General features: G+C 48.7%; 2 protein-coding genes across 5 annotated transcripts in view; both read right to left on the bottom strand.

The window, feature by feature from the left end:
• pgls (6-phosphogluconolactonase) lies at positions 1-13,281 on the bottom strand. The gene is made up of 5 exons (XM_085971783.1): positions 12,971-13,281; positions 8,936-9,043; positions 6,752-6,853; positions 2,257-2,397; positions 1-1,416 (listed from the first exon to the last, which is right to left on the bottom strand). The coding sequence occupies exons 1-5, from the start codon at positions 13,244-13,246 to the stop codon at positions 1,282-1,284; spliced, it is 762 nt and encodes a 253-aa protein (XP_085827909.1). The 5' UTR covers positions 13,247-13,281; the 3' UTR covers positions 1-1,281.
• Positions 13,282-21,888: 8,607 nt separating this feature from the next.
• The window catches only part of LOC147097735 (long-chain fatty acid transport protein 1-like), a 54,006-nt gene continuing 47,911 nt past the window's right edge, over positions 21,889-27,983 (bottom strand). For all 4 annotated transcript variants that reach the window (XM_085971781.1, XM_085971780.1, XM_085971782.1 and 1 more), the window contains exon 13: positions 21,889-27,015. In XM_085971781.1, coding sequence (XP_085827907.1) covers positions 26,858-27,015 — 158 coding nt within the window. In that variant the 3' untranslated portion in view covers positions 21,889-26,857. The remainder of the gene's footprint in view (positions 27,016-27,983) is intronic.

Here is a 27,983-nt window from a genome sequence, read left to right as displayed (position 1 = left end):
CATTATATACAAAAAAGATTTATTGTCTTTTGCACAGTACATTGTTAATTATTTCCCAAACTATTTTTTTTCCTTTAGCTTAATCAATCAAAATCTGCTACCTCAAAAGTTAATTTCTGTCCTACCTAATATTACCTTACCAAGTTTGTTCTTTGCAACTGACCCTGTTCCTGGGTGGCAGATGACTGCTAACTACGTCCAGTTCAAAACAGAAGCAGGGGACACTGGCCAACCATTGGAATGGATTGGAAAAGCGCTCCTCTTGCCTTTTAATTCAACACAAATTTTAAACTGGGTGCTCATGTTTACCCAGCTGATGTCTGGTGATGAGAGTTAACTCAGTTGGAGTTCCAGCATCCAAGGGGTCAGATTATATATCAATCTCAGAGGCCACCGTCCACTAAACACACAGCACAAAGTTCAGATATGTACAACCAGCTCAACTGATGCAATGCGCGCTTGCAAATACCCTGCGGGTGAAACTCTCAGGAGTTCCGGTCAAACTGCGAGTTCTTGGTCCGTTACTGAACAATTTGCCAATCTGTCATATCGGTTCAGTTCAATTAAACAGGCACTGACCTTTATCAAAATTGGCGTGGCTTAGATGGAAATCCTGCTTCTGTAGCGGCAGATACTAGTGCGGCATCGTAACCCGGACCCTAACTCACCGCCCGCGTCCCAATCGAGGACGCTGGTCCCAAACTCTGCTGGAAACGAGGCGGAACCCTCGAGTGGTACGAAAGGAGGTGCTTCAGGGTGGAGGGAGTCATGCCTCATGCAAGACTTTACACAACATGGCAGCAATATAAAAAGCACCAACAGCCGGAATGTGAACAAAAAGTAACTTCGTTTTAAAGTCAGGACGGGACCTCACTGAAAATTACAACAGAAAATTTGTTTATTTACAATAACTAAACTTTCCCCAAGGACCTCATTATCCAACTTATGGTTTTAGAATTTTTTTTTAAACCGTCATGTCACTGCAGTATCTCAGAGATATCACACTCCGGTGCTTTGGCTAAGCTTTGGTTCCTGTTTAAGACAGGAACGTCTCCCGAGATGCCCCGAGTCTGTGGGGAAGGCCGGGAGGGGGGTGGAATTACAAAATTAACATTTTCCATTCAAAAGGCTGGTTGGAGAAGCAACTGGAGGTGGGGTTTTTTTGTAGAGCAGGTGGGCTGGGATCAATAAAAAAAAAAGGGCTCGTGGGCCTCAAGAGACTTTCCCCTCCATCCCTACACGTCCCTGTGCGATGCTAAGATAATGAATCAGTGCAGGTGTCTATGGCAGCATCCGGTCCACCTCGATAGTCAGCTTGCTTGCTGCAGCCTCATCGATTAACCAGTGCACTTCGCCGTTCTCCGGCTGGATACGGGCAGCAGGCAGCGGGTTTTCACTGTGGCCTTCTAGGATGTCCTGCGGGGCGGGAGAAAGACAATGGCGGATTATTTAGAAATCCAGTTGTAGGTCGCTTCAAATATTATTAACATCGGGGCAGTCTGCTCGGTTAATTAGCCAGCTACGAAAGCCCGGGAATTTTAATTCCAACATCTAAGAGAGTCTTTGGATTTGTGTTGCAAATTCAATCTCCGCCATAGCACGTCACCGAGACCATAGGGACATACAGACACAAAAAGCAAAAGGAGCTGGAATACAAAGGGGTGGAGGTTATGTTACAGTTTTATAAAGCTCTGGTTAGACCACATCTGGAGTCACTGCCTTCAGTTCTGGACCCCACACCCCAGGAATGTTATACTGGCCTTGGAGGGGGCAGCAGCACAGATTCACCAGAATAATGGGGCTAAAAGGGTTAAATTATGAGAACGAGGCATAGACTAGGTTTGTAGTCCCTCGAGTGTAGAAGATCAAGAGGTGATCTACTGGGGGTGTTTAAGATGATTAAAGGATTCGATCGGGTGGATAGAAACTATTTCCTCTGGTGTGGGGGGAGTCCAGAACAAGGGGGCAGAACCTTAAAGTTAGAGCCAGGCCGTTCAGGGGTGACGTCAGGAAACACTTCTTCACACAAAGGGTAGTGGAAATCTGGAACTCTCGCCCCTAAAAAGCTGCTGAGGCTGGGGGTCAATTGAAAATGTCAAAACTGAGATCGATAGACTTTCATTAGGCAAGGGTATTATGGGTTACGGAATCAGGGCGGGTAAATGGAGTTAAGATACAGATCAGCCACAATCGAATTTAATGATGGAGGAATTGAAGGGCCGAATGGCCTCCTCCTGTTCCGAGACAGCTTCTTACCTTTAATGCAGAAGCCTTACTCTCACCGGTCACAACAAAGACTGCACAGCGCGCAGCATTCAGCAAGGGCAGGGTCATGGTTATACGCTGCGCTGGAGGTTTAGGCGAATCACTGATTGGAGCAATGATCTTACTTTGTTCCTGTTCCAGAGCACATGGAACACTGCATTAACAGAGGCATTAAAACTTATGGGTTAGAATCAGCAGTTCTGCATCACTAAACCAATTGGAAAGATTTCAAACGCTTTTCTTAAGTCCTACCCCTCTCCCAATTATCTCGCCCTTGTTTAGTCTATTGAAAGAAAGAACTTGCATTTTTACAGCGCCTTTCACGACCTCAGGACGTCCGGTAGAACTTTACAGCCAATGAAGTACTTTTGAAGGGTTGTAATGTAGGGAAGCTGAGTGGCCCTGAGTGACACACGAGCAGCGGTCGAGGGACAGGGTCGATGGCCTGCTTCAACACCCAGCCAGCGCCGCTCTTCATGTCCCCCTCCCTCATTTTAGGGAAGAGTGTGGTCTCTGCCTTGTCGAGCCGTGGCTCACTGGGCGGCACTCTCGCCTCCGAGTCATAAGGTTGATGGTCCAAGTCCCACTCCAAAGACTCGAGCTCCATAATCCAGGCTGATATTTCGCTTGTACCAAGAGTGATAGCTGTCACAGACACAGACCCTCGGATGGGGCAATTGCAAAGGCCACGAACAGATGTCATCAATTTATTGCCTTTGAGGAGCTGTGGCTCAGTGGGTAGCATTCTCGTCTCGGAGTCAGACGGTTTTGGGTTCACGCCACACTTCAGGAACTTGAGCACAAAAATCTAGGCTGGCACTCCAGGTAACTGCCAAAAGGAAACAGACACTGCGGATAGAGGATCACTTCCACAACAACTCGGACCCCCGGCGCATGTGGCAAGGCATCCAGTCCATCACTGACTACAAGGGCAAAAACACCAGCCCCCCGGTTAGCGATGCCTCCCTTCCGGAGCTTAACAACTTCTACGCTCGCTTCGACAGGGACAACAGGGAGCCGGCTACCAAAGCCTTGCCACCCCCGGAAGACCAGGTGCTCACTCTGTCGACCTCTGACGTAAGGGGTGTTCTACGCGGAGTGAACACACGAAAGGCTGCTGGACCGGATAGCATCCCTGGACGGGTACTCAAGGAATGTGCTGATCAGCTGGCTGATGTCTTCACCACCATCTTCAATCTGTCATTGGCCCAGGCAGTAGTCCCTACATGCTTCAAGACCGCTACCATTATTCCTGTGCCAAAACAAACGGCTGTGACGTGCCTGAACAACTATCGACCTGTCGCACTCACACCCATCATAATGAAGTGTTGAGAGAGACTGGTCCTGGCTCACATCAAAGCCGGTGTTCCCGCCTCTCTTGACCAACACCAGTTTGCCTATTGTGCAAACAGATCAACGGAGGATGCAATCACAACTGCTCTACACTGAATCACTTAGATGGTAAGGAGACCTACATCAGAATGCTGTTCATAGACTACAGCTCAGCATTCAACACTATCGTCCCCAACAAGCTGGCCACCAAACTCCACACTCTTGGCCTGAACAGTTCCCTCTGCAACTGGACCCTGGACTTCCTAACAAACAGACCCCAGTCTGTCAAATTAGGTAACCACACCTCCCCCCCCCGACCCTGAACACGGGGGCCCCACAAGGATGTGTGCTGAGCCCCCTCCTCTACTCCCTCTTCACCCATGACTGTGTGGCTGTTCATGGTTCCAACACCATCATCAAGTTTGCGGATGATACCACGGTAGTAGGCCAGATCACCAACAACGATGAGTCAGCCTACAGGGAGGAGGTCCAGCATCTCGTGAAGTGGTGCGCCGATAACAACCTGGCCCTTAACATCAAGAAAACCAAAGAAATCATTGTGGACTTCAGGAAGTCTAAAGGCGGAAGTCACACCCCCATCCACATCAATGGGGCTGTGGTGGAAAGGGTGGACAGCTTTAAGTTCCTCGGAGTCCACATCACGGAAGACCTCTCCTGGTCCCTCAATACCTCCTCTCTGGTGAAGGCGGCCCAGCAGCGCCTATATTTCCTAAGGAGGCTGAAGGGATGTAACCTGTCACCCCTGATCCTCTCTAACTTTTACCACTGCACAATAGAGAGCATCCTGACAAACTGTATCACAGTATGGTATGGCAGCTGTAGCTACTATGACCGGAAAGCCCTGCAGCGGGTAGTCAAAACTGCCCAACGCATCACCGGCACCCAGCTATCGACCATAGAGCACATATACCAGAAACGCTGTTTACGGAGGTCACGGTCCATCATCAAAGACCCTACCCACCCCAGCCACAGTCTGTTCGCCCTCCTGCCATCTGGGAGACGCTACAGATGCATTTGCACCCGTACGACCAGATTTAGGAACAGCTTCTTTCCCAGGGCTGTCATCCTACTGAACTCCACAAATAAACTCTAAAGCCTGCACATCTGCCAATGCACTTTATTATGGTTATGTTTATGTTAATGTATTACAAGCCAAATGTATGTTGAATGTTTAAATGTCTTAATCTAAATGTACACTCTCGGGAGCCGCAAGCCTACATTTCGTTGTACTGCACTTGTGCACTAACAATGACAATAAAAGTTGATTTGAAATTTGAGGTACAGTACCGAGGGAGCGCCGCCCTGTCGGAGGGGCAGTACCGAGGGAGCGCCGCCCTGTCGGAGGGGCAGTACCGAGGGAGCGCCGCACTGTCGGAGGGGCAGTACCGAGGGAGCGCCGCCCTGTCGGAGGGGCAGTACCGAGGGAGCGCCGCACTGTCGGAGGGGCAGTACCGAGGCAGCGCCGCACTGTCGGAGGGGCAGTACCGAGGGAGCGCCGCCCTGTCGGAGGGGCAGTACCGAGGGAGCGCCGCCCTGTCGGAGGGGCAGTACCGAGGGAGCGCCGCCCTGTCGGAGGGGCAGTACCGAGGGAGCGCCGCCCTGTCGGAGGGGCAGTACCTAGGGAGCGCCGCCCTGTCGGAGGGGCAGTACCGAGGGAGCGCCGCACTGTCGGAGGGGCAGTACCGAGGGAGCGCCGCACTGTCGGAGGGGCAGTACCGAGGGAGCGCCGCACTGTCGGAGGGGCAGTACCGAGGGAGCGCCGCCCTGTCGGAGGGGCAGTACCGAGGGAGCGCCGCCCTGTCGGAGGGGCAGTACCGAGGGAGCGCCGCCCTGTCGGAGGGGCAGTACCGAGGGAGCGCCGCCCTGTCGGAGGGGCAGTACCGAGGGAGCGCCGCCCTGTCGGAGGGGCAGTACCGAGGGAGCGCCGCCCTGTCGGAGGGGCAGTACCGAGGGAGCGCCGCCCTGTCGGAGGGGCAGTACCGAGGGAGCGCCGCCCTGTCGGAGGTGTCGTTTTTCGGATGAGACGTGCTGCGTTTCCCACATTACAACAGTGACTACACTTTAAAAGTTCTTCATTGGCCATAAAGTGCTTTGGGACGTCCGGAGGTTGTGAAAGGCGCTATAGAAATGCAAGTTCTTTCTTTCTATCCCACTGCAACATAGTTGAGATTGGTACGCTGTGCATCTGCTGCATGAGGAGCATGAGGAACAGGTTTGAATTACTAGCAGCCCACGGTACAACATACATCACTGTGTGAGACAAAGAGTTTGGCTCTTTATTAAAACTTCTAAAAGGCAGGAAGCAGCTCCTGCTCCCAAGTTAAGAAGTGTGAGGAAAAGTAAAACACCGGGATTCCTGATTACTATCTGGGAACCTTTGCTAAAAGTGCGTGTGGGCGAAAACAGGATGGGCTTCAACTGGATGCCTTTTGTTAGCTGGTCGAATAATCTGCTAACACTCAATGCCCAGGCTCGCAGGTGTAGAATGGCCACTCGGGGGAGATGGCACCACCCCTCGACCTGGAACCCCGCCCCTCCCCAAATCGAGCATCACCGTCTTCAGCAGAGCAGTGAAGAAAACCCAGAAAAAAATTATTTACAGCACAGAAACAGGCCATTCGGCCCAACTGGTCCGTGCCGGTGTTTATGCTCCACACGAGCCTCCTCCCACCCCTCTTCATCTCACCCCTATCTGCATGTCCTTCTATTCCTTTCTCCCTCGTGTGTTTATCGAGCCTCCCCTTAAATGCATCAGTGCTATTCGCCTCAACCACTCCCTGTGGCAGCGAGTTCCACATTCTCACCACTCTCTGGGTAAAGAAGATTCGCCTGAATTCCTTATTGGGTTTATTAGTGACCATCTTATATTGACGGCCCCTAGTTCTGGTCTTGCCCGCATGTGGAAACATCTTCTCTACGTCTACCCCTTTCATAATCTTAAAAACCTCCATCAGGTCACCCCTCAGTCTTCTCCTTTCTAGAGAAAAGAGCCCCAGCCTGTTATCGACCAACCTGCCACCTGAAGTTTGATTCTACACTCAGTTTAAATATGAATACGAGCTGTTCAGTCTGTGATCTTTTTTCCTCCCATTTGTGTGTACTTTCCCTTCCAACGCAATTGTGTTCAAATTACCTGCAACAGGGGGTGGTTTGGGAAGAGAGAGCAAGTGTGCCCATCGGGACCTATCCCCAGGATGAGCAGGTCAAACACCGGCATGCTCTCACCTGGAAACAGCTGGAACAGAAAACACAAGCACAGCGTTAGCACAAAGCACCCGACCCAACAGCACAAGACGCAAGAACTCAGCTGCAGCCGCTTATAAAGGAAACGTCACGACCAAATTAAAACGTAGGCGGAGTAGAGTGAAGTCCGCAAGCACCGCACCACACGTTCAACCAGTAGCTTGAACGGCAACGGTGCGTGCAAAGTTCCAATGATGGGCCTCTGCAGGATAAAGTGAGCTCGGGAGCATGTTCCATGCCAGGCCCTGTTCAGTGATGTTTCAAATATCACCGCACAGAGCACGTAAAGAAATGCCATCAGATGTCAGTGGCTGTTTGGATTGGATTGTTGGGTTATTGAGAAGAGCCAACACTGGGATTTTTATTGCAATGTGAACGCGGTTTTGTCTGTGCGAAGTTGATTTTGATCATGTCTAAACCATCGTTTGACTGAGAAAGCTGCCCCTATCCCATCCTTGCACACCGCAGCACTGTGACTTGGTTCCCTGTCCTTCAATTGGAAACAATGCCCACGATATCTAAACATCTATATTCACTGTGGGTATCCCAGTGAGGATGTTAACATAGGGTGTAATCCAATCATTAATACATTCTTATCCGACTGCCAATATTTTGCAGATCATAGAATGATACAGCACAGAAAGAGGCCATTCAGCCCATCGTGCCTGTGCCGGCTCTTTGAACGAGCTCTCCAATTAGTCCCACTACCCCCTGCTCTTTGCCCAGAGCCCCTGCACATTTTCCCCCTTCAATTATTTATCCAATTCCCTTTTGAAAGTTACTGTTGAATCTGCTTCCACCGCCCTTCAGGCAGCGCATTCCAGATCACAACAACTCGCTGTGTAAAAAAATCCTCATCATCTTCTGTGTTTTTTTTTTGCCAATTATATTAAATCCGAGTCCCCTGGTTACCGACACTCCTGTCAGTGGAAACAGTTTCTCCTTATTTACTCTATTAAAAACCCTGTGTGATTTTGAACACCTCTGTTAAATCTCCTCTGAACCTTCCGTGCTTCAAGGAGAACAACCCCAGCTTCTCTTAGATCTCAGATCCTTAATGCACCTAGAATCAGAGAAATTTACAGCACAGGAGGCCGCCATTTGGCCCATCGTGTCTGTGCTGGCCGAGCTAGCCAGCCTAATCCCACTTTCCAGATCTCGGTCCGTAGCCCTGGAGCTTACGGCACTTCAAGCGCATATCCAAGTACTTTTTAAATGCGGTGAGGGTTTCTGCCTCTACCACCCTTTCAGGCAGTGAGTTCCAGACCCCCACCACCCTCTGGGTGAAGAAAATTCTCAACTCCCCTCTAAACCTCCGACCAATTACTTTAAATCTGTGCCCCTGGTTATTGACCTCTCTGCTAAGGGAAATCGGTCCTTCCTATCCACTATCTAGGCCCCTCGTAATTTTATACACCTCAATCAAGTCTCCCCTCAGCCTCCTCTGTTCCAAAGAAAACAACCCCAGTCTATCCAATCTTTCCGCATAGCTAAAATTCTCCAGCCCAGGCAACATCCTCGTAAATCTCCACTGCACCCTCTCCAGTGCAATCACATCCTTCCTGTAATGTGGTGACCAGAACTGCACGCAGTATTCTAGCTGTGGCCTAACTAGTGTTTTATACAGTTCAAGCATAACCTCCCTGCTCTTATATTCTCAGCTAATAAAGGCAAGTATCCCGTATGCCTTCTTAACCACCTTATCTACCTGACCTGCTACCTTCAGGGATCTGTGGACATGCACTCCCAGATCCCTCTGAACTTCTCAGTACCATTTATTGTGTATTCCCTTGCCTTGTTAGCCCTCCCCAAAATGCATTAACTCATACTTCTCCGGATTGAATTCCATTTGCCACTGTTCTGCCCACTTGACCAATCCATCGATATCCACCTACCCAAATACCACATTCCCTCACCGGTTACGAATATCGCTTCCTCTCTGCACGCGCGCACACACACAGAGACAGACACAGACACTAGCCTCCCAATGTGAAGAGATAGGAGGCCTCGGTTTCCTGGCTATACCAATGCACTGGAACGCTTTACATCATTCCAATGTTGTTCAGTACTGTACCTCTCGCAATCTCTCCGCATACTTGTCCGCTGCTTCCTCCACAGAGAGCATGGGGTTAATCGCGACCACATGATTATTAGGAATGGAGATCTTGGAGAATAGATGTTTCTGAAAAGAGGTAATGCAGTGGTTAATGCGACAGATACCGGCTCAGCCAGGCGCGGGACAGCAGGTTACAACATAATACAGCAGGCAGAAATCATTCTGTTCATTTAGTAGCCAACCGGGGCACCCACTCATCAAATTTGGAAGCTCTACTTATGCAATCCGGAGTGTAGATATTCTCTCACTCTGCCCTTTCTGCCTACCAACAGCCTGCCGTGTCATCAGAACATAATCTATTGATGGAGACCAAAATAAAACGCAAATGTTAGAAAGCAACAACAACTTGCATTTATATAGCACCTTTAACGTAGTAAAATGTCCCAAGATGCTTCACAGGAGCGATTATCAAACAAAATTTGACACCGAGCCACATAAGGAGATATTAGGGCAGGTGACTTGGTCAAAGAGGTAGCTTTTAAAGAGCGTCTTAAAGGAGCAAAGTGAGGTAGAGAGGCGGAGAGGTTTAGGGAGGGAATTCCAGAGCTTAGGGCCCAGGCGGCTGAAGGCACGGCCGCCAGTGGTGGAGCGATGAAATTTGGGGATGCGCAGGAGGCCAGAATTGGGGGAGCGCAGAGATCGCAGGGGGTTGTGGGGCTGGAGGAGGTGACAGAGATAGGGAGAGTGCGAGGGCCATAGAGGGATCAAACCCGAAAGTGTTGGAAATACACAGCAGGTTCCAGCAACCTGGAACATTTAACCTTTTCTCTTTACAGATTTAACTGCTGTGAACTCTTGTTTTATCACCTGTTGACACCCATGTTTAAACTGCAAATTTGATCTGCAGATATTAAGGGCTGGGTTAATAGCTTTCCTCTATGGGTGGGCAGGAGAAAGGCGAGCAGGTTCTCTTTGGCATTGAGTTGACTGCCTTCCCAAGATGACACACCTGGTAATGGGAGTTTGGAACAAACAGTATTCTTATTTGGTAAAGGAGGCAACTCGATCAAGGCAGGACCACAGTGCTCCAGGGCAGTCAGTGACTGACCAGCTAGCCCAGCTCATTAACAGAACCTCCTGGTTGGGTGGGTAGACTTGTCATTGGATCCTGGTGTCCTGCCCACTTGGCTCCACAAGCCACCACCCCGAGGAGACGGGATGGCCCTAACTGGACGAGGGACAGGAAGCTGGGAAATGCTCCATGTGATTATTGCTTGTTAAAAAGTCCAACAATTGCCCTGTGCACAAGTGGGGGTCTCGAAGCTTTGGCGCTTGCCAGTCTGCATCTTAAAATTCTCTGGGGTTACGCAAGTGGAGCGACCCTACGAGAGTGTGCACTCCAGATCAGGAAATGGAAACTCGACAGATGTGGACTGCTCAGTACTTTTACACACACAAACACATCACTTAAGATGCATCCAAACCAGACACCCAACTGACCAAATAAAATTCCGCAAGAGAAACGTCACCGACTTGAAGATCTTCTCAAGGTCCAAGATACAGCCAACTGGGCTCAAGCACTAACTGCCTTGTTAACCACGCTTGGTACAATTGGTTTGCCCCATCATCCCAACACAATTCTAACATACATGGCAAGTATATCCCGTCTGCTCTCAGGTGGATGTAAAAGATCCCATGGCACTATTTCGAAGAAGAGCAGGGGAGTTCTCCCCGGTGTCCTGGGCCAATATTTATCCCTGAACCAACATCACTAAAACGGTCATTATCACATTGCTGTTTGTGGGCGCTTGCTGTGCGCAAATTGGCTGCTATGCTTCCTACATTACAACAGTGACTCCACTTCAAAGAAAGTACTTCATTGGCTGTAAAGCGCGTTGGGACATCACGAGGTCGTGCAAGGCGCTGGAGAAATGCGAGCCTTTCTTTTAAATGAGCAACAATAACAAAGACCACAAAATGCCTGTTATTTTTACTTCTATTAAGGAAACTCAAAAGGGGAAGAACCAAGGGTCGATAATGCAGGACCAAATCACAGTAGGAAACATTAGGATAGATGGTGGAGATAATTCTAGGGGCTCGGTGACACTAAGCTGGGATTTAAACACCTGTAATTCAGAAAGGGAAGACTGTGATGAAAGGAGTTCCCCAATGCCATGAGTTCCCAGGAAATAGAAGAACAGAAGAATTAGGAGCAGGAGTCGGCCATTCGGCCCCTCGAGCCTGCTCCGCCATTCAAGAAGATCATGGCCGATCTTCGACCTCAACTCCACATTCCTGCACTATCCCCATAACCATTAGCGTCGAAAAATCTATCGATCTCTGTCTTGAATATACTCAATGACTGAGCCTCCACAGCCCTCTGGGGTAGAGAATTCCAAAGATTCACCACCCTCTGAGTGAAGAAATTTCTCCTCATCTCAGTCCTAAATGGCCGACCCCTTATTCTGAGACTGTGACCCCTGGTTCTAGACTCCCCAGCCAGGGGAAACATCCTCCCTGCATCTACCCTGTCACGTCCTGTAAGAATGTTATACTTTTTAATGCGGTCACCTCTCATTCTTCTAAACTCTAGGGAATATAGGCCTCGTCTACTCAATCTCTCCTCATAGGACAATCCCCCCAATCCCAAGAAAGAATGAGTGTCTTCAAAAAGGTGAGGACGAGTGGGTAGGACAGGGTATTCGGAGGCAAGAGAGACGAGAAAGTTCAGAGGAGCACCGGGCACAGCAGGTTTGATAAGAGGAATAATGAGGATGGAAGTTAGAGGCAAAAGAATTGCTCATCACACACTCACTTCGTAATTACTAAAAGATGCTCGGTCGCTTGTTTCTGAAGCCAGATGTGGCGTCAGGAAGGGAGCCAAAGCCAAGCACTTTCCATAGTGAGGAAGGAAAACTTAAAATTGAAAGCAGATGGAGTCAACCCAAGCCAGACTCCCGCGCCCCTGGTGGCTTCCTTCGGGACAGGTTCAACCATTCAATTGGGGATGGACACGTGTCGCATGGATCCTAAACCTGCAGGCACCTTGAATTCATTTTTACAAAAGCTATCAGCAGTCTTTACAGGATCATCAATAACCCCACCTTTCTTGATTCATCAATTCCCCAGCCTTTCCATTAATGCTCCCAACTCCAGCCCTTCCAGGATTGTTAGCACCATAAGGCCACTTTTAAACCAGATCATTCATACCCCTAACCCTAGTCTTCCCCACATCACTGACACTGCCGGCCCCAATCTTTTTTTGATTAATACTAACCCTGATCTTAATTGGACCGTGAATGTCCAACCTCAGTCTTTCCCAGATCATTAATACGCCCAACCTTTGCCGGACCGTTAACGCCCTCCAACCTTAGCTTTTCCTGGATCATTAATTCCCAACTGCAGCCTACCCCAGATCATCAATACCCCAACCCACAGTGTAAAGATCCTAAACCCAGTATCAATACTTTATTATTAATACCCTCAACCACAATATTAATGCCCGGTATGTAATGCACAAACCCCAATATTAGCACCCTTGCATTAACACTCCCAACCCCATTGTTCATACCCCATCCCATTTCTAGTACCTTTGACTGAATCAGTAATATAATACCCCGATACCATGACCCCGACCCCATTAGTATGACCCAACCCATCAGTATGTCCCCTGACCCCAATATCATGACCCCGACCCCACCCCTCAGATTAAACCCTGACCCCACCCCTCAGATTGAACCCTGACCCCACCCCTCAGATTGAACCCTCTGACCCCATACCTGTGACCCCCCGACCCCATCCCTCACTGTGACCCCCTGACCCCACCCCTCAGATTGAATCCCGACCCCACCCGTGACCCCCTGACCCCACCCCTCAGATTGACCCCAACTCCACCCCTCAGATTAACCCCCTTGACCCCACCCCTCAGATGGACCCCCCTGACCCCACCCCTCAGATGGACCCCCCTGACCCCACCCCTCAGATGGACCCCCCTGACCCCACCCCTCACTGTGACCCCATGACCCCACCCCTCAGACTGACCCCTGACCTTACCCGGTACAGGCCGCAGGTGCTGTCCGGACTCTCGAACGGGACGAGCCGCTCGTCGCAGAAGCCGAGCACCCACTGGCTGCAGTCGGCGCCGGGCTGGCGGGCGGTGGCTGCGGGGAGCTCGGCCGCCAGCAGTTGCACCAGGCCGCCGCCCGACACCGACACGGCGAAGCGGCCGCGGCTGCCCACCGCCTGGCCGGCCTGCTCCAGCACCAGGTGGGCCAGCGCCGGGGCCAGCTCCCGGGCCGAGGGGAAGACACGCACCCGCGGTCTCGACATGGCAAATGGAGCCGGGCGAAGGAGCTGCGCCAACACGACGCCGGATTGGCCCAGCTGGCCGTCAATCAACCCCGCCCTCAGCTCCGATTGGACAATCGCCACGTCAATCATCTCCTGTTTGGCGAATAGATATTTGATTGGTCGAGAGGCGGGACCAGTCTGACGTACTGGAACAGCAATAGAGCAACACCCGCCTCTGATTATCTCCGATTGGTCCATCTCATTGTCAATCTCCACACATTCAGCTTTGATTGGACAGTCTCAACGTTACTCATCGCCTTCCCTTTCTCTGACATTTGATTGGTTCAGAGGCGGCCGTCCCAACGCCCAGCTCCAATCTGATTGGTGCTCATACATCACCAGAGCAAGACCCGCCTCTCATGATCTCCGAGTGGCCCATCCCGTTGTCAATCACCCAATCTTCACCTCTGATTGGACAATTGTAACGTCAATCAGCTCCTTTCGGCCAATTGTGACATCTGGTTGGTCGGGAGGCGGGTCCAATCTGATTAGGTGCCTCTGATTGGCGGACACGCATGTCAATCATAATTTCTTGGGCTCTGATTGGTGTATTGAGAGCAGCAGTCAGTGCCATCCACCTCCCTATAGAATGACAGAGAAACAGGCCATTCGGCCCCACTAGTCTGTGCTGGTGAATCATAGAATGGTTACAGCACAGTAAGAGGCCATTCGGCCCATCGAGCCCCTGCTGGCTCTCTACAAGAGCACTTCAGCTAGTCCCACTCCCCCGCCCTTTCCCCATAGCCCTGCAAATTTTTTTCCTTCGGGTACTTATCCAACTCCCTTTTGAAAGCCACGATTGAATCTGCCTCCACCACCCTTTCAGGCAGTGCATTCCAGATCCTAACCACTCGCTGCGTAAACAAGTTTTCCCTCATGTCGCCTTTGGTTCTTCTGCCAATCACCTTAAATCTTTGTCCTCTGGTTCTCGACCCTGCCTCCAATGGGAGAAGGAACATAAAAGTCCCGTTGTCTTGTTGTTCATGCAACATATCCTAGCTAATTGCAACACTAACGCATACTGAAAAATGTCGTGGCTTTTGTGGAAACAATCTTTGCATAAATTGAGTCTCAGGATAGAACTGAGCAAAGGAATGTTCAAATACTTGGCAACTGAAGACTTCTCCAAGCACGGACCCTAGATATTTTGCCTTCTTCTGTTATACACTTTCATTTAAATTAGGAATGAAAAAAAAAGTTTAGATGATAATACTTTCTCTCTATCTACTCTGTTTAGACCCCTCATGATTTTGAACACCTCTATCAAATCTCCTCTCAAACTTCTCCACTCCAAGGAGAACAACCCCAGAAATTCCCTATCAGGTAAGGATGAACAAGCTGGGTCTCTTTTCTCTTGTAAAGAGAAGGCTGAGGGGTGACCTAATAGAGGTCTTTAAAATCATGAAAGGTTTTGAGAGAGTGGATACAGCGAGAGTGTTTCCACTTGTGGGGAAGAGAAAAACTAGAGGCCATCAATATAAGATAGTCACCAAGAAATCCAATAGTGAATTCAGAAGAAACTTCTTTACCCAGAGAGTGGTGAGAATGTGGAACTCGCTGCCACAGAGAGTGGTTGAGGCGAATAGTATAGATGCATTTAAGGGGAGGCTGGACAAGCATCTGAGGGAGAAGGGAATAGAGGGTTACGCTGATAGAGTTAGAGGAGGAAAGACGGGAGGAGGCTCGAGTGGAGCATAAACGCCGGCATGGACTGGTTGGGCTGAATGGCCTGTTTCTGTGCCGTATATCCGATGTAATCCTACCCAACACCAGTCTCCTCCCATTCCATCTACCTCACCTCAGCCTTTCAGCATGTCTTTCTATTCCCTTTTCTCTCATACACTCATCTAGTTCAAGGCTGAGATCGATAGATTTTTGGACTCTAGGGGAATCAGGGGATGTGGAGATCGGGCGGGAGAGTGGAGTTGAGGTCGAAGATCGGCCATGATCTTATTGAATGGCGGAGCAGGCTCGAGGGACCGTATGGCCGACTCCTGCTCCTATTTCTTATGTCCCCTTTGAAAGCATCTCGGCTATTTGCCTCAACCACTTAATACTGCACTCCAATACTAGTACCCTTGACCAATGTTCCCTCCAATTTTTTTGGGGGGGGCGCGGCCCACTCAAATTTCCGTGCATGCGCGGTTTTTCCATTGTAAAGCCGTTGAGCGGCCTGCCGTTCCAGACCACGCCCGCACAGCTTACCGGGAACATGGCCCTCGCCCAGTATTAACACTCCACACCATTCATCACTACCTATGTGTCGCGAGTTCCACAGTCTAACCACTCTCTGAATATTGACATTTCTCCTTGTTTCCCTATTGGATTTATTAGTAACTATCGTGTACTTATTACCCCTAGTTTCGGATTTTCCCACTTTTTACAGCATGGAGACCAGAACGCTGCACAGTACTCTGATTCATTTTTATTGAGGTTTGAGATTTATTCTGCGGGGGGGCGGGGGAATGGAGACTGTACTTAAAATACACAGCGGGTGAGTCAGCACCTGCAAAGAGACAATGCGGGTTCAGGTTTGGGGTGTCTGCAGCAGGAACAACAACAACGTGTATTTATACAGCGCCTTTAACATAGTAAATCGTCCAAAGGCGCTTCACAGGAGCGTAATTAGAAAAAATTTGACACTGAGCCACATAAGGAGATATTAGGACAGGTGACCATTAAGGAGCGTCTTAAAGGAGGAGAGAGAGGCGGAGAGGTTTAGGGAGGGAATTCCAGCGCTTAGGGCCCAGGCAGCTGAAGGCACGGCTGCCAACGGTGGAGCGATTGAAATCGGGGATGCGCAAGAGGCCAGAATTGGAGGAGCGCAGAGATCTCGGAAGGCTGTGGGGCTGGAGGAGGTTACAGAGATAGGGAGGGGGGCAAGGGTCGTGGAGGGATTTGAAAACGAGGATGAGAATTTTTAAATCGGGATTTAGTAACCATGGTTTTGCTGTTGCAGTTGCTTTGCTCTACAATAAATTGTGCTGAATCAGATGGGAGGGTTGACAAGTGCACTGGTGATGTGATTAGGCAAAGTCAACTAAACTAAACACAACCCTTGACATGCAAAATGTTGAGCCGTTTAGTCCTGAAATGGCTATCTACATTCGTTATTGCAGTGAAGACGCTGAATTACTGTGTGTATATCTATATCTATATTTATATATGCTTAAAAAGATTATTCACTACTGTGGTTAGTCCAGTCAACAGAAACATACCTCTTCCTGTAATGATTCTGCAATGCATTGAGCTAGCATTGTTCCTGCATTATTACAATGGTAATGTTGTGAATACAGTCCTGGACCAGCAACCCAGAGATTGCAAGTTCAAATCCCACCCACAGCAATTTCCGAAACTGAATTTGCTAAATCTGGTCAATTGTGACCTGGCATCAGAGAACAACGAAAAGCTGTTGGACCATTGCAGCCACTCCCAAGACCTGGGTGCCAGACTGGTGCTCCAGCGCAGTCTGACGGAGTGCTGCATTGGTGGACGTCCTGTCTTTCAGATAAAACGTTAAACTGAGGTCCCAGGTGCCTGTTCAGGTGAACGTATAAGATCCCACGGCACGTTTGAAGAACAGCAGCTCACCAATATTTCTCTCTCTCTCTCTCTTAGGCAGTCCCTCGGAACCGAGGATGACTTGCTTCCACATTAAAAATGAGTTCGCAGGTGACTGATGAGTCCAATGCGGGACGTCCAGTGTTGGGGCGTATGCACTGATGACCGCAGCGCACTGGCTAGGGTGAGCCGAAGAGTCATGAGGCGCTCGTTTATACCACTAGGAGAGTCTCTGAGACGCCCAATACCCCTCAACTAACACCACCAAATTAGACTAACTAGTCTTCAGCTTATTGCTGGTCATTCATTCTTTATCTGTAATCACTAAATTCTTTTTTTTTAAGTTTGAAATTTGACCTAATCTTCCTATTCAGTGGATGGAGCTCGATGCAGTCCTTTCCCTTCACTGGGATGCACTCTCGCCCGAGACAGAAGGTCGCGGGTTCAAGCCCCACTCCAGAGACTAGACCACATAATCTAGGCTGACACTCCCTGTGCAATACTGAGGGAGTGCTGCACTGTCAGAGACGTTAAACCGAGGGTGCAGAGGAGATTTACTAGCGTGGTGCCAGGGACGGTTTTCAGAAGCTGGGATTGTTCTCCTTAGAGCAGAGAAGGTTAAGGGTGGGGGGGGGATTTAATAGAGATGTTCAAAATTGTGAGGGGTTTTGATAGAGTAAATAATGAAAAACTGTTTCCACTGGCTGTTGGGTCAGTAACCAGAGGACACAGATTTAAAATAATTTGCACAAAAGCCGGGGGGTAGGAGAAAGATAAGAATGGGCCGAATGGCCTCCTTCTGTGCCGTTATGACTCTATGACTATATTTTTTACGCAGCGAGTTGTTGTGATCTGGAACGCGCTGCCTGAAAGGGCGGTGGAAGCAGATTCAATAGTAACTTTCAAAAGGGAATTGGATAAATACTTCAGAGAGCCGGCACAGGCACGACGGGCCGAATGTGCTGTACGATTCTCCACATTGAGTTGATGACCCTCCATCCATAAATGACTGAAAAGGTTTTGGCAAAAAAATAAAATAAAACCACAACTAAAAAAGTAAAATAAAACTTGTCCGATTAAATGAGGCGTTGCTGCTCAGCAGGGTGGGACGGGCGGTGATGCACGAACCCGATTCTCCCTCCACACATTAGGTCTCCAATCCCAGTTGCCTCACGATGGCGAAAATGCAAATCAGGCAGTTTCGCACAAGGAGAAAGGGGGGGAAAAAAAGCAAAAGATTTATCTCCAGCCCAGTCATGATTACCTCCTCATGCCTGACCTCACAAAACCTCTTAATGTCTCTTCACTTCTCTTTTGTTCTCTCCCAGCCTCCAAACTGGCCTGTTAATTTGTTCCATTTCCTGTGCTTTTTCAGTCTTGACGAAGGGTTTCGACCTGAAACGTTGACTCTATTTCTCTCTCCACGGATGTTGCCGGGCCTGCTGAGTTTTTCCAGCATTTTCTGTTGTTATCTCACAAAATGCTCTCCTGAATAGCAGCGTTGAGATGGAAACTGAAGTGGGGAAAGAGTTAAACTGACATCGCTGGCAGTTTCACTGAAGGTGTAAGAAAGACAGGTGCTAACATGAAAGATCACATCCATAAAGATGCGGTCAAAGATAGCTGACCTTTGGAGAGTATAAAACAATTAAATGGAGACAGGATGTCCAGCATTTCAACTGCCCGTAAGAACTTTATTACCTAGGGTACATTCCAAGGTATCTTTTAATTAGCATTCAGCAGTTTGAGTGATTGATTGAAGAGGCAGCTTATACATGTTTATATTAAGATTCGTAACCAATCCGTGAAGGCGCCTGTGGGCCAAGATCCAATCAGGTGGCAGGAATGAATTGTGCATGAGGTGGCCATGCTTATTGTAATGTATAAAAATGTAGTGTTTTCTGTAACAATTTGGAACGGTCTGGCTAAGACAGTGCAGGCTGTTTCCCCACCGGTGCAATAAAGACAACTTGACTATCGATCTAAAACCTTGTGTCGAGTGTTGGTTTAAAATATTCCACAACAGAAACCCATTACCTCCATTCGCTGGTCTTCTGCTGATTAACAGCAGCTACAGTGAAGGCCCCCTTTGCAGGCCAATGACCCTTAGTTCCCATAACTAAAAAGGAGGGAATCCAGTGCCACCAAGATATGTGGGGTCTCTGCTGCAGTCGGGTCTCCCAGCCGTCCCATCCTGTGAGGTTACGGAACGTCGGTGAGAGCAGGGAGATTGTGAGTCCGCTGCGGATGGCACTCCTCCCATGGCAAAGTGTCTCGAGTGGTATTATTGGCCGAGGCCTGGTAGCGCGGTTGTCAGCTTGCCCTCTGGGCTGCTTGTTGAGAAGTCTCATAAAAAGACTTTAACCTCATGATCCGGGCCCATGAATGCGCGCACTGTAACAATCTGCAGGAAGTTTCATTCACAAATAACTGGAGCACCGGAGGAAATGACAAAGCAGTTCTTGGCAGGCTAGAATTTGTTCATTGCAGAAACTCAGTGATTGATTCAGCAGAGAATGCGGACGGCTTAAAGGCTGAATTTGCATGGAAGAGAAATAAAAATGCGGTTGATAAAAGAAATCAAAAAACAGCAGTAAGGTTTTTCCAGCTTAGTACTAAGGGATGGGGTTGCTGAAACAGATCCACTTGGGATCCCGATTGTAGGAGAGAGTAGCTTTAAAAAACTTTTAGGAATCTGATAGGCTGCTTCTTCAAGTAAGCCACAGCCAAATAAATAAGTCTGGTGGCAATGGATCAGAATTCTATTGGTTTCCTCAGGAACATTTGCGTGTCTGATTCTGAACAGCAGTGACGTAACTTCCCAACGCACATTAGGTGAAACAGCGATTTACTTGTACTTCTCGCAATTCAGTGTACTGTATTCGCTGCTCACGATGCGGTCTCCTCTACATTGGGGTGACCAAACGCAGATTGGGTGACCGCTTTGCGGAACACCTCCGTTCAGTCCGTAAGGGTGACCTCGAGCTTCCGGTCGCCTGTCATTTCAATTCACCGCCCCATTCCCACTCAGACCTCACCGTCCGTGGCCTCTTGCATTGTTCCACAGAAGCTCAGCGTAAGCTCGAGGAACAGCACCTCATCTTCCGATTAGGCCCTTTACAGCCCTCTGGACTCAACATAGAATTCAACAATTTCAGATCATAACCTCGGCCCCTATCATATATATGTATATATTTTATCCACACTTTTTGTCTGTGTCTTTTTTTCTTCTCCCCCACCGGGCAGCTGTCTTTCATTCTGCCAACACAATTCACACTTCATCTCGAGCCATCCTTTGTTTCTTAACCTGTTCCATTACCATCTCCTCTCACCTTGAATATCTCTCAATGTCTCTTAACCTCTCCTGCCTTCTACCCTATCACAGACCTTCCCTTTTGTTCTTTCATCCCCTCCCCCATTTCCCAGCCTCTTCACTTGCTTAAAAATCTGTTCCACTTCCTGCTTTTTTCCAGTTCTGACGAAGGGTCATCGACCTGAAACGTTAACTCTGTTTCTCTCTTCACAGATGCTGCCTGACCTGCTGAGTATTTCCAGCATTTTGTTTTTATTTCAGATTTCCAGCATCTGCAGTATTTTCTTTTTGCACATTAGATGGGGAGTGGTGAACACGGAGCAGGGGGCAAGGGAGGTGTGAGCGTGAGCTGCCAAATACAATGAACAAAGCTGCATTCGTATAGCACCTTTCACAAGCTTCAGGTTATCTCCGGTCCCCGCTGCAAAGCTCTGTTCCCTCACCACCGACTCCATCCCTCGCCCGGGCCACTGTCTGAGGCTGAACCAGACTGTTCGCCACCTCGGCGCCCTGTCTGACCCCGAACTGAACTTCCGACCCTACATCCTCTCCATCACCAAGACCGCCTACTTCCACCTTCGTAACATCGCCTGGCTCAGCTCATCCGCTGCTGAAACCCTCATCCGCGCCTTTGTTACCTCTAGACTCGACTATTCCAACACACTCCTGATGGCCTCCCACATTCCACCCTCCGTAAACTTGCTCATCCAAAACTCTACATCCTAACTCAGAACAAATCCCGTTCACCCATCACCAATGTGCGCTCCCTAATTTTTTTTTGGGTGCGCGGCTCCTTTAAGGGGCTGCGTAGCCCATTCAAAGTTTTGCGCGTACGGGACATTGGAAAAGCCGGTCCCAGGCTAAGCGGGACTGGCAGAGCTGCGCAGCTTAGAGGGAACGTTGCCCATCACCCCCTGTCCTACATTGGCTCCCGATCCGGCAACGCCTCGATTTTAAATTTCACATTCTTGTTTTCAAATCCCTCCGTGGCTTCACCCCTCCCTATCTCTGTAACCTCCTCCAGCCCCATAACACTCAAGAGATCGCTGCACTCATCGAATTCTGGCCTCTTGCTCATCCACGATTTCCATCGCTCCACCATTGACGGCCGTGCCTGCAGCTGGCTAGGCCCTAAGCTCTGCAATTCCCTCCCTAAACCTCTCCGCCTCTTTTAAGATGCTCCTTAAAACCTACCTCTTTGACCGAGCCACCTGTCCTGATTTTTCTTTATATGGCTCAGTATCAAGTTTTGCTTGATAATACTCCTGTGAAGTGCCTTGGGACGTTTTACTATAAAAATGCAAGTTTATTTGAAGTCTAGTCACTGTTGTAAAGTACGAAACACAGCATTTACCTGGTTTATTTAAATAAAACGACCTGGATCTCAGTTTGACAAGAGTGTGTATTCAGTCTGCTTTTCAAAGGAGAATCACGTGGCAGTGACTGGAGCAGAGTCAGGGTCCTCTGTTGCAATCCCTGGGTGTCACTATCCTTTACCTTAATAGTGGGCTGGTTTAAGGCACACTCCGGATTGTAGGGGACGCGAGGTCCACTTACAAGAGTGAGCAGTGTCGCTGAAGACAAATTAATATCTCGTGCAAAAACCCCAAAATATGACACTGGAACAAATCTAATGGTGAAATCTAACCTTTGGTTCATTAGGTGCAACCTTCTCCAATACTTCAGCAATTCAGGTACCATTCCATAAATAGAATAACCCTCTCCCCCCACACACACACATAGAATATTTAAGGCACACAATGTTTAATCGCACTTCCACCAATAAAGACAAAATACAGGATACAACACTCTAGAAAGCAGCACTGCAGTGTGTTCACAGGTCTGAGTAAGAGTGACTAGGCTGGTTAAAATCTGCTGAGGAAAATCAAAGGAGAGGGAAGCCAATCCTAATCAGACGAAATCATTCCCTTTGTATTACGCTTCACTCTTATTGCTTTTAAGCATCAGGGTTTCTCAACTTGTATATTATTCCTCCAGTCAGAACACCCTGTGCTTATTCATTCAAGGAAACTAAGTGGCTTAAACACATTCTCCCTGCTAATAATGACATTTGTGCTTCTGCCATCGTTAAAATACGAACCCATCGTGAAATTGAAGTGCATTTCAGCTCTGACCAACCCCCACACCAAATCGGCAAGACACTTCCAATAGTTTTCGCACAGCAGTAGAGCATGGAAAACATAAATGACAATTCCTATGAGTTTTTAAATATTCCTCGGGACGAGTAAGGTCACATTCTGTAGATTAAGAAAAGACATTTCTCACAAGGGAGTTAGGTTTTAGAAATCACTACGAGTGTCTCATCTGCGTTTTGACTAGCGTCGCATTAGCTTCGTGAATTACCAGCACTTGGTTGGAGTTTTAAAAAAAAGCTAACGATTCAAATTTGCTTCCCCTCATTCCCGCTGTACGGTTTCAGACCCCGACGCAAGCATAATTCACACGTTCCGCTTGCTCAGTGGACCCAAAGGTATGCTTCTAAAAATATTTTGCACTAATAAGTGTTGCTACTTATATCCCCAATTAAGTATTAGTAAAGGAGACGGCGCAGGTCTGCCTCGCAATCCTGGTTCTGCTGCGTGGGTCTAGGCTTTCTGACCACCCCCCTCCTCCTCGCCCCACCTTGATAGAAACATAGAAGATAGGAGCAGGAGTAGGCCATTCGGCCCCTTGAGCCTGCTCCACCATTTAATGAGATCATGGCTGATCATCCAAATTCAGTACCCTGTCCCTGCTTTCTCCCCATATCCCTTTAGCCTTAAGAAATATATCTAACTCCTTCTTGAATATATTTAATTAATTGGCCTCAACTGCCTTCTGTGGTAGAGAATTCCACAGGTTCACCACTCTCTGGGTGAAGAAATTCCTCCTCATCTCTGTCCTAAATGGCTTACCCCTTATCCTTAGACTGTGACCCCTGGTTCTGGACTCCCCCGCCATCGGGAACATCCTTCCTGCATCTAGTCTGTCTAGTCCTGTTAGAATTTTATAAGTTTCAATGAGATCCCCTCTCATTCTTCTAAACTCCATTGATTGAGGCGAGTCTCAGGTGAGATAGGACCTTTGCCCTCCCTTCCCCTCTCAGAGATGTCCTGCTGACCCTGGCTGTATTTCTGGCCTGGGGCAAGAGGGCGACGGGCTGGAGGTCAGAGACTTGCTGCATGGAGGGCCTACCAAAGCAGGTGTAAAGCTGCCTGGTAATTCTACCACCCCCACAAGAAAAATAATGCCACTGATGGCGCCATGTACAGCTCCCTTCAGGAGCACTTGCCCCTCTGCAGATTTGGCCCTTTTTGGAGGGGAGGTGATGGAGAGACGGGGCCACAGTTTTGAGACAAATTATCTACAGGTCTATACTACGGTTCCTAAATATAACATTCAAACCCTTTCCCACCGTGGACCCACGCTGGCCCTCATTTCCACAATCTCATCCTGCTGCTCGCTCCTCTGGTTCAAGGCCCATGGGCCCCAGGCAGCAGCTCACTTTACTGACCCCATTATTTGAGGAGTGGGTGAAAGAGGCAGACGTTTAAAAAAAATGGAGAAGATATCATTCATTGCACCTCCTCCCCCCCCCCGCACCCCACTTTTTTTTTTATAGCAGGTTTCATACAAAAGTGAGGATGTTTAAAGTGCGGCCAGACAATGAATAGGAGGAAGCACAGGGTGCTGATGTAACCGGGCGATTCAGAACAGGTGGTCCCCAGGTCTGTCTGGAGATCTCAATTAGAGTAGCAGCGAGGGTGCAATAGATGACCACATTGACCCCAGAGCTAGGGGACAGTGGGGTGGGGTGGGGTGGGGTAGGGGGAGAAAGTCAGGCAGGGTTTTCCGCTCCTCCTCATTATCCAGTCAATCCTGCCGGAAAGCAGACAATGGAATTGGGCTTTGCACCGATCAACAGCACTCGATATAAACTCACAGGTAGAACGTCTATTGTGGCAGGGAGTTGGGGGGAGGCGTTCGTGGAACAGTGAATCGTCCCGAGTTGGTGTCTTCAACAGAGGAGAAAAAAAGACAGGGACACACACACACACACGAGTGTTTTATACGTCACCTCTGATCTGTTCTAACTTAGCTGAGGTAATGGTACAGTATGATCCAGGGCATGACGTACCAAGTCTATTTACTGATGGTGGCAGTGGATGCTACTTGAAGCTCTCTCCCCCAGAACTGATGACCTCAGTGCAATTGCCGTTTCAGGTGTCGCTGGGTCTTTTATTCGTAGCATCTAGGCCATGTCAGAGCTTGCAATCAGTGCTGTTTTGCTCATCTGACATTGTCTAGCGAAGCAAATTCATTCTATTGGGGGGGGGGGGGGGCAGGAGTGAGACAGTTCCCCCCCCAGCATCTTTCGAGCAAGGGAGAGCGCGCCCCATTGAACCCTGCCCTTTAGTTCCTCCCAGTCAGCGAGCGTCCAGCGTGGCACAATCGGAATCGGAGTCTCACCGCGCGGGGAACCGTAGGCAGCCGCACACCTGCGGTACACATCCCACCCCTGCGGCACAGTGCTTTGCAGCCACCCCGGGAGTGATCCCCCCCCCCCGGAGCAGGCGGGGGGACCTAGCTGGGCGTAGGTAGGTTTGTGCTGGTGAGGTGATGAGATTAATGAGGTTACCCTGACTTAACACTTATACATTATTACTTCAAGCTTAGTATTCAGCTACGTTTTGTCCATTTCTGGAGTTTCTATTTAGCGTCTGCTAACAGAAAACGGGGATTTTTTTTAATGGGGAAAAGATGCCCTCTAAAGGATGCACTTATACAGCGTTCCCCCATAATTTAGTTTTGTGTGCACGGTCCCTTTAACGGGCTGCGCAGCCCATTCAAAGTTTCACGCTTATTTCACGATTGGAAAAGTGGGTCCTGCGCCACGCAGCTTAACGGGAACTTTTAACGCTATATCTAGTGTGTGGCTATAGCTATAGGAACACACGGGACTAGCTGGCGAGAACGTTGGCCAGGAAATTCAGCAAACGATTTCCTTTGACTGTTTCCATTCCCAGCACAGGTAAGGAAAGTGCTTTAAATGTGCAGTTTGCGGCGCTGGGCATTAACAGCCTAACCGTTGAGAGAGAGAGAGAGAGGTCTTCTGTTGCACGTTACTGAATTTTGAATGAAGCCCCCGTGAGCCAACGACTTAATCTTGAACAGAAAGCTGTGCCATGACGATAGCAAAATACTGCGGATGCTGGAAATCCGAAATAACAACAGAAGACGCTGGAAAAACTCAGCAGGCCAGGCAACATCCGTGGAGAGAAATTAGAGTCAACGTTTCAGGTCAAAGACCCTTCGTCAGAACTGAGAAAAAAAAAGCAGGAAATGAAACAGATTAAAAAGGCCAGTTTGGGGGCTGGGAAATGGGGGAGGGGATGAAAGAACAAAAGGGAAGGTCTGAGAGGTGAAGAGACATTAAGAGATATTCAAGGCGAGACGAGATGGTAATAGGACAGGTAAAGAGACAAAGGATGGCTCTAGATGAAGTGTGAAATGCGCTGGCAGAGTGAGAGACAGCTGCCATGTGGGAGAGAGAAAAAGGGGGAAGGGCACAAACCAAAAAGGTGTGGATAAAAAATATATAAAAATATAATAGGGGCCGAGGCTATGATCTGAAATTGTTGAACTCGATATTGAGTCCGGAAGGCTGTAAAGTGCCTAATCGGAAGATGAGGTGCTGTTCCTCGAGCTTACGCTGAGCTTCCGTGGAACAATGCAAGAGGCCGTGGACGGTGAGGTCCGAGTGGGAGTGGAGTGGTGAATTGAAATGACAAAGCTGTGCCACGTGATCTCAAAGCAGCACAGTTAAAGCACACACAAACACACACACGGGTAATACAGGTCAATAAAACACGGTCTCCCAGGCACTCGAGTCCACACAATTTCATTCCCCTCTCCCGTCCAACTCTACTGCCTTAACTGTGCAAAAAAAAACAATGCCCCCCCGCCCCCCTTTTCAGTCACAGGGCACAAAGCCAAGTTCAGAGGTCATAGTGGCAGGGGGAAGGGAACACGCAGCCACAGTAATGCGAGTTCAGAGGGCACAGTTAATACAGGAAATATCTGTAGAGAGAGTGCAGATTTAACAAGGGATGGCTGGCGGGGGGTGGTGGAGAGAGAGAGAGCGAGAGAGAGAGAAGGGAACGTTTTCAATCCCGATTGAAGCCAGCGTGACTGTAGAAATAGTTGGCGACTATTGCTTTAGTGAATCATCGCAACTCCTTGAGCACGCGACACGTTCGCAGGACACTCTCGGCCGCCTAGGATGCTCTGGAGCAGGAAAAGAAAAAAAAGCGACTCGCATAAAGTTTATTTAGCTCGAGGGTTCCCGTTTCCGAATCGGACCCGTCCGTTCCTACTCCACGGGCGTTAGTAGGTAGTGTAGTGCTTATTCCAATCGCTGAATTTTAGCTATGGCTCTGGGAAGACGGGGTCACTGGGAGCCCAACCCCCGGAGCCGTTCCAATAGTTACTTTGAGAAACCAGGAGTTCGACGTACATGACAAATGGCACACCAATAGGTCCGCGCCCGCTGTTAACAGCTGGGCAAATAGTGTTTCATTCCACAGGACTTTACTTCTTTCTCCTCTGGGCACAGGTTTTGTTCCCGCACTGCTCGGAGCCAAGCTCTTCCCCCATTTTATCGTGTGATTTTTTTTTTTTTAAATGTGTGAGCTTCCCAGAATTCGATTTCTAAACTATAGATGGTAATTTCCAGCCAGGATCGTGTCGTAAACCTTCTTGTCCAGAGGGATGTACTTTCCCAGCTTTGAATCAAGGAAGTAGAGTCTGTCACTCGTCTGAAGCGGGTCAAAACCCTCTTTGCGTAACCTGGTCTTCTGGATTTTGAAAGTACCTGGAACAATACAAAGGTCTGATTACCTGGCTTTGGTCTTCTTCATTCTCTGATTAAAATTCAAACATTCACATCCTGTTGGATGCAGTCACTTCCAGAGTGAAGATCATCAGGTAGTTGCTATTATTAAGAAAAATCTATCCCTAAACAATCACAGGGTCGCCACTAAAGCAGAATTTGAAATAAAAGCAGAATATGCGAGGGTGTATGTTGTGTCTCAAGGGGTTTTATACCCTTACCTATATAACAATTAAGGAGGCCGGGGTGGAGAGTTTAGTTAACGGCCATTTTATTTACAATGTGCTTCTTCACTCAATGCACTACATTTCCCATAGTGCATTGCAAATCACCACTACGGTATCCCATGTGGGACAATTCGAATACACATTCAAAATACACAACAGTGTACATATCAGGAAAGGATGAACAGGCTGGGTCTCTTTACTCTTGAAAAGAGAAGGCTGAGGGGTGACCTAATGGAGGTCTTTAAAATTATGAAAGGTTTTGATAGAGTGGATACAGAGAGAATGTTTCCACTTGTGGGGAAGAGCATAACTAGAGGCCATCAATATAAGATAGTCACCAAGAAATCCAATAGGGAATTCAGGAGAAACTTCTTTACCCAGAGAGTGGTGAGAATGTGGAACTCGCTACCACAGGGAGTGGTTGAGGCGAATAGTATCGATACATTTAAGGGGAGGCTGGACAAGCATCTGAGGGAGAAGGGAATAGAGGGTTATGGTGATAGTTAGATGAGGAAAGACGGGAGGAGGCTCAAGTGGAGCATAAACGCCGGCATGGGCTGTGTAATGCTGGAAACAATCCGCAGGCCAGACTGTATCTGTGGAGAGAGAGAGAGAAACAGAGTTAACGTTTCCGGTCATTGATCTTACATCAGAACTGCTGTTTTCATCACCAGTTCTGCTGAAAGGTCAACGACCTGAAACGTTAACTCCGTTTCTCTCTCA

Source organism: Somniosus microcephalus, chromosome 31 (genome assembly GCF_052327205.1).
Source record: "Somniosus microcephalus isolate GS21.2 chromosome 31, FLI_Smic_1.0, whole genome shotgun sequence".
In the NCBI taxonomy this organism is placed as follows: domain Eukaryota; kingdom Metazoa; phylum Chordata; class Chondrichthyes; order Squaliformes; family Somniosidae; genus Somniosus; species Somniosus microcephalus.
Note: the sequence above shows the minus strand (reverse complement) of the source record. Positions and strands in the feature narration are given on the sequence as shown.

What these genes read in the sequence shown, in the direction of transcription:
- pgls (XM_085971783.1), bottom strand. Translation starts at nt 13,246, where the DNA reads ATGTCGAGACCGCGGGTGCGTGTCTTCCCCTCGGCCCGGGAGCTGGCC. An exon ending in GCACCTGCGGCCTGTACCGG is followed by an intron (nt 9,044 to 12,970) that starts GTAAGGTCAGGG and finishes ACCTCTTTTCAG; the next exon opens with AAACATCTATTCTCCAAGAT. An exon ending in ATGCGGAGAGATTGCGAGAG is followed by an intron (nt 6,854 to 8,935) that starts GTACAGTACTGA and finishes TTTCTGTTCCAG; the next exon opens with CTGTTTCCAGGTGAGAGCAT.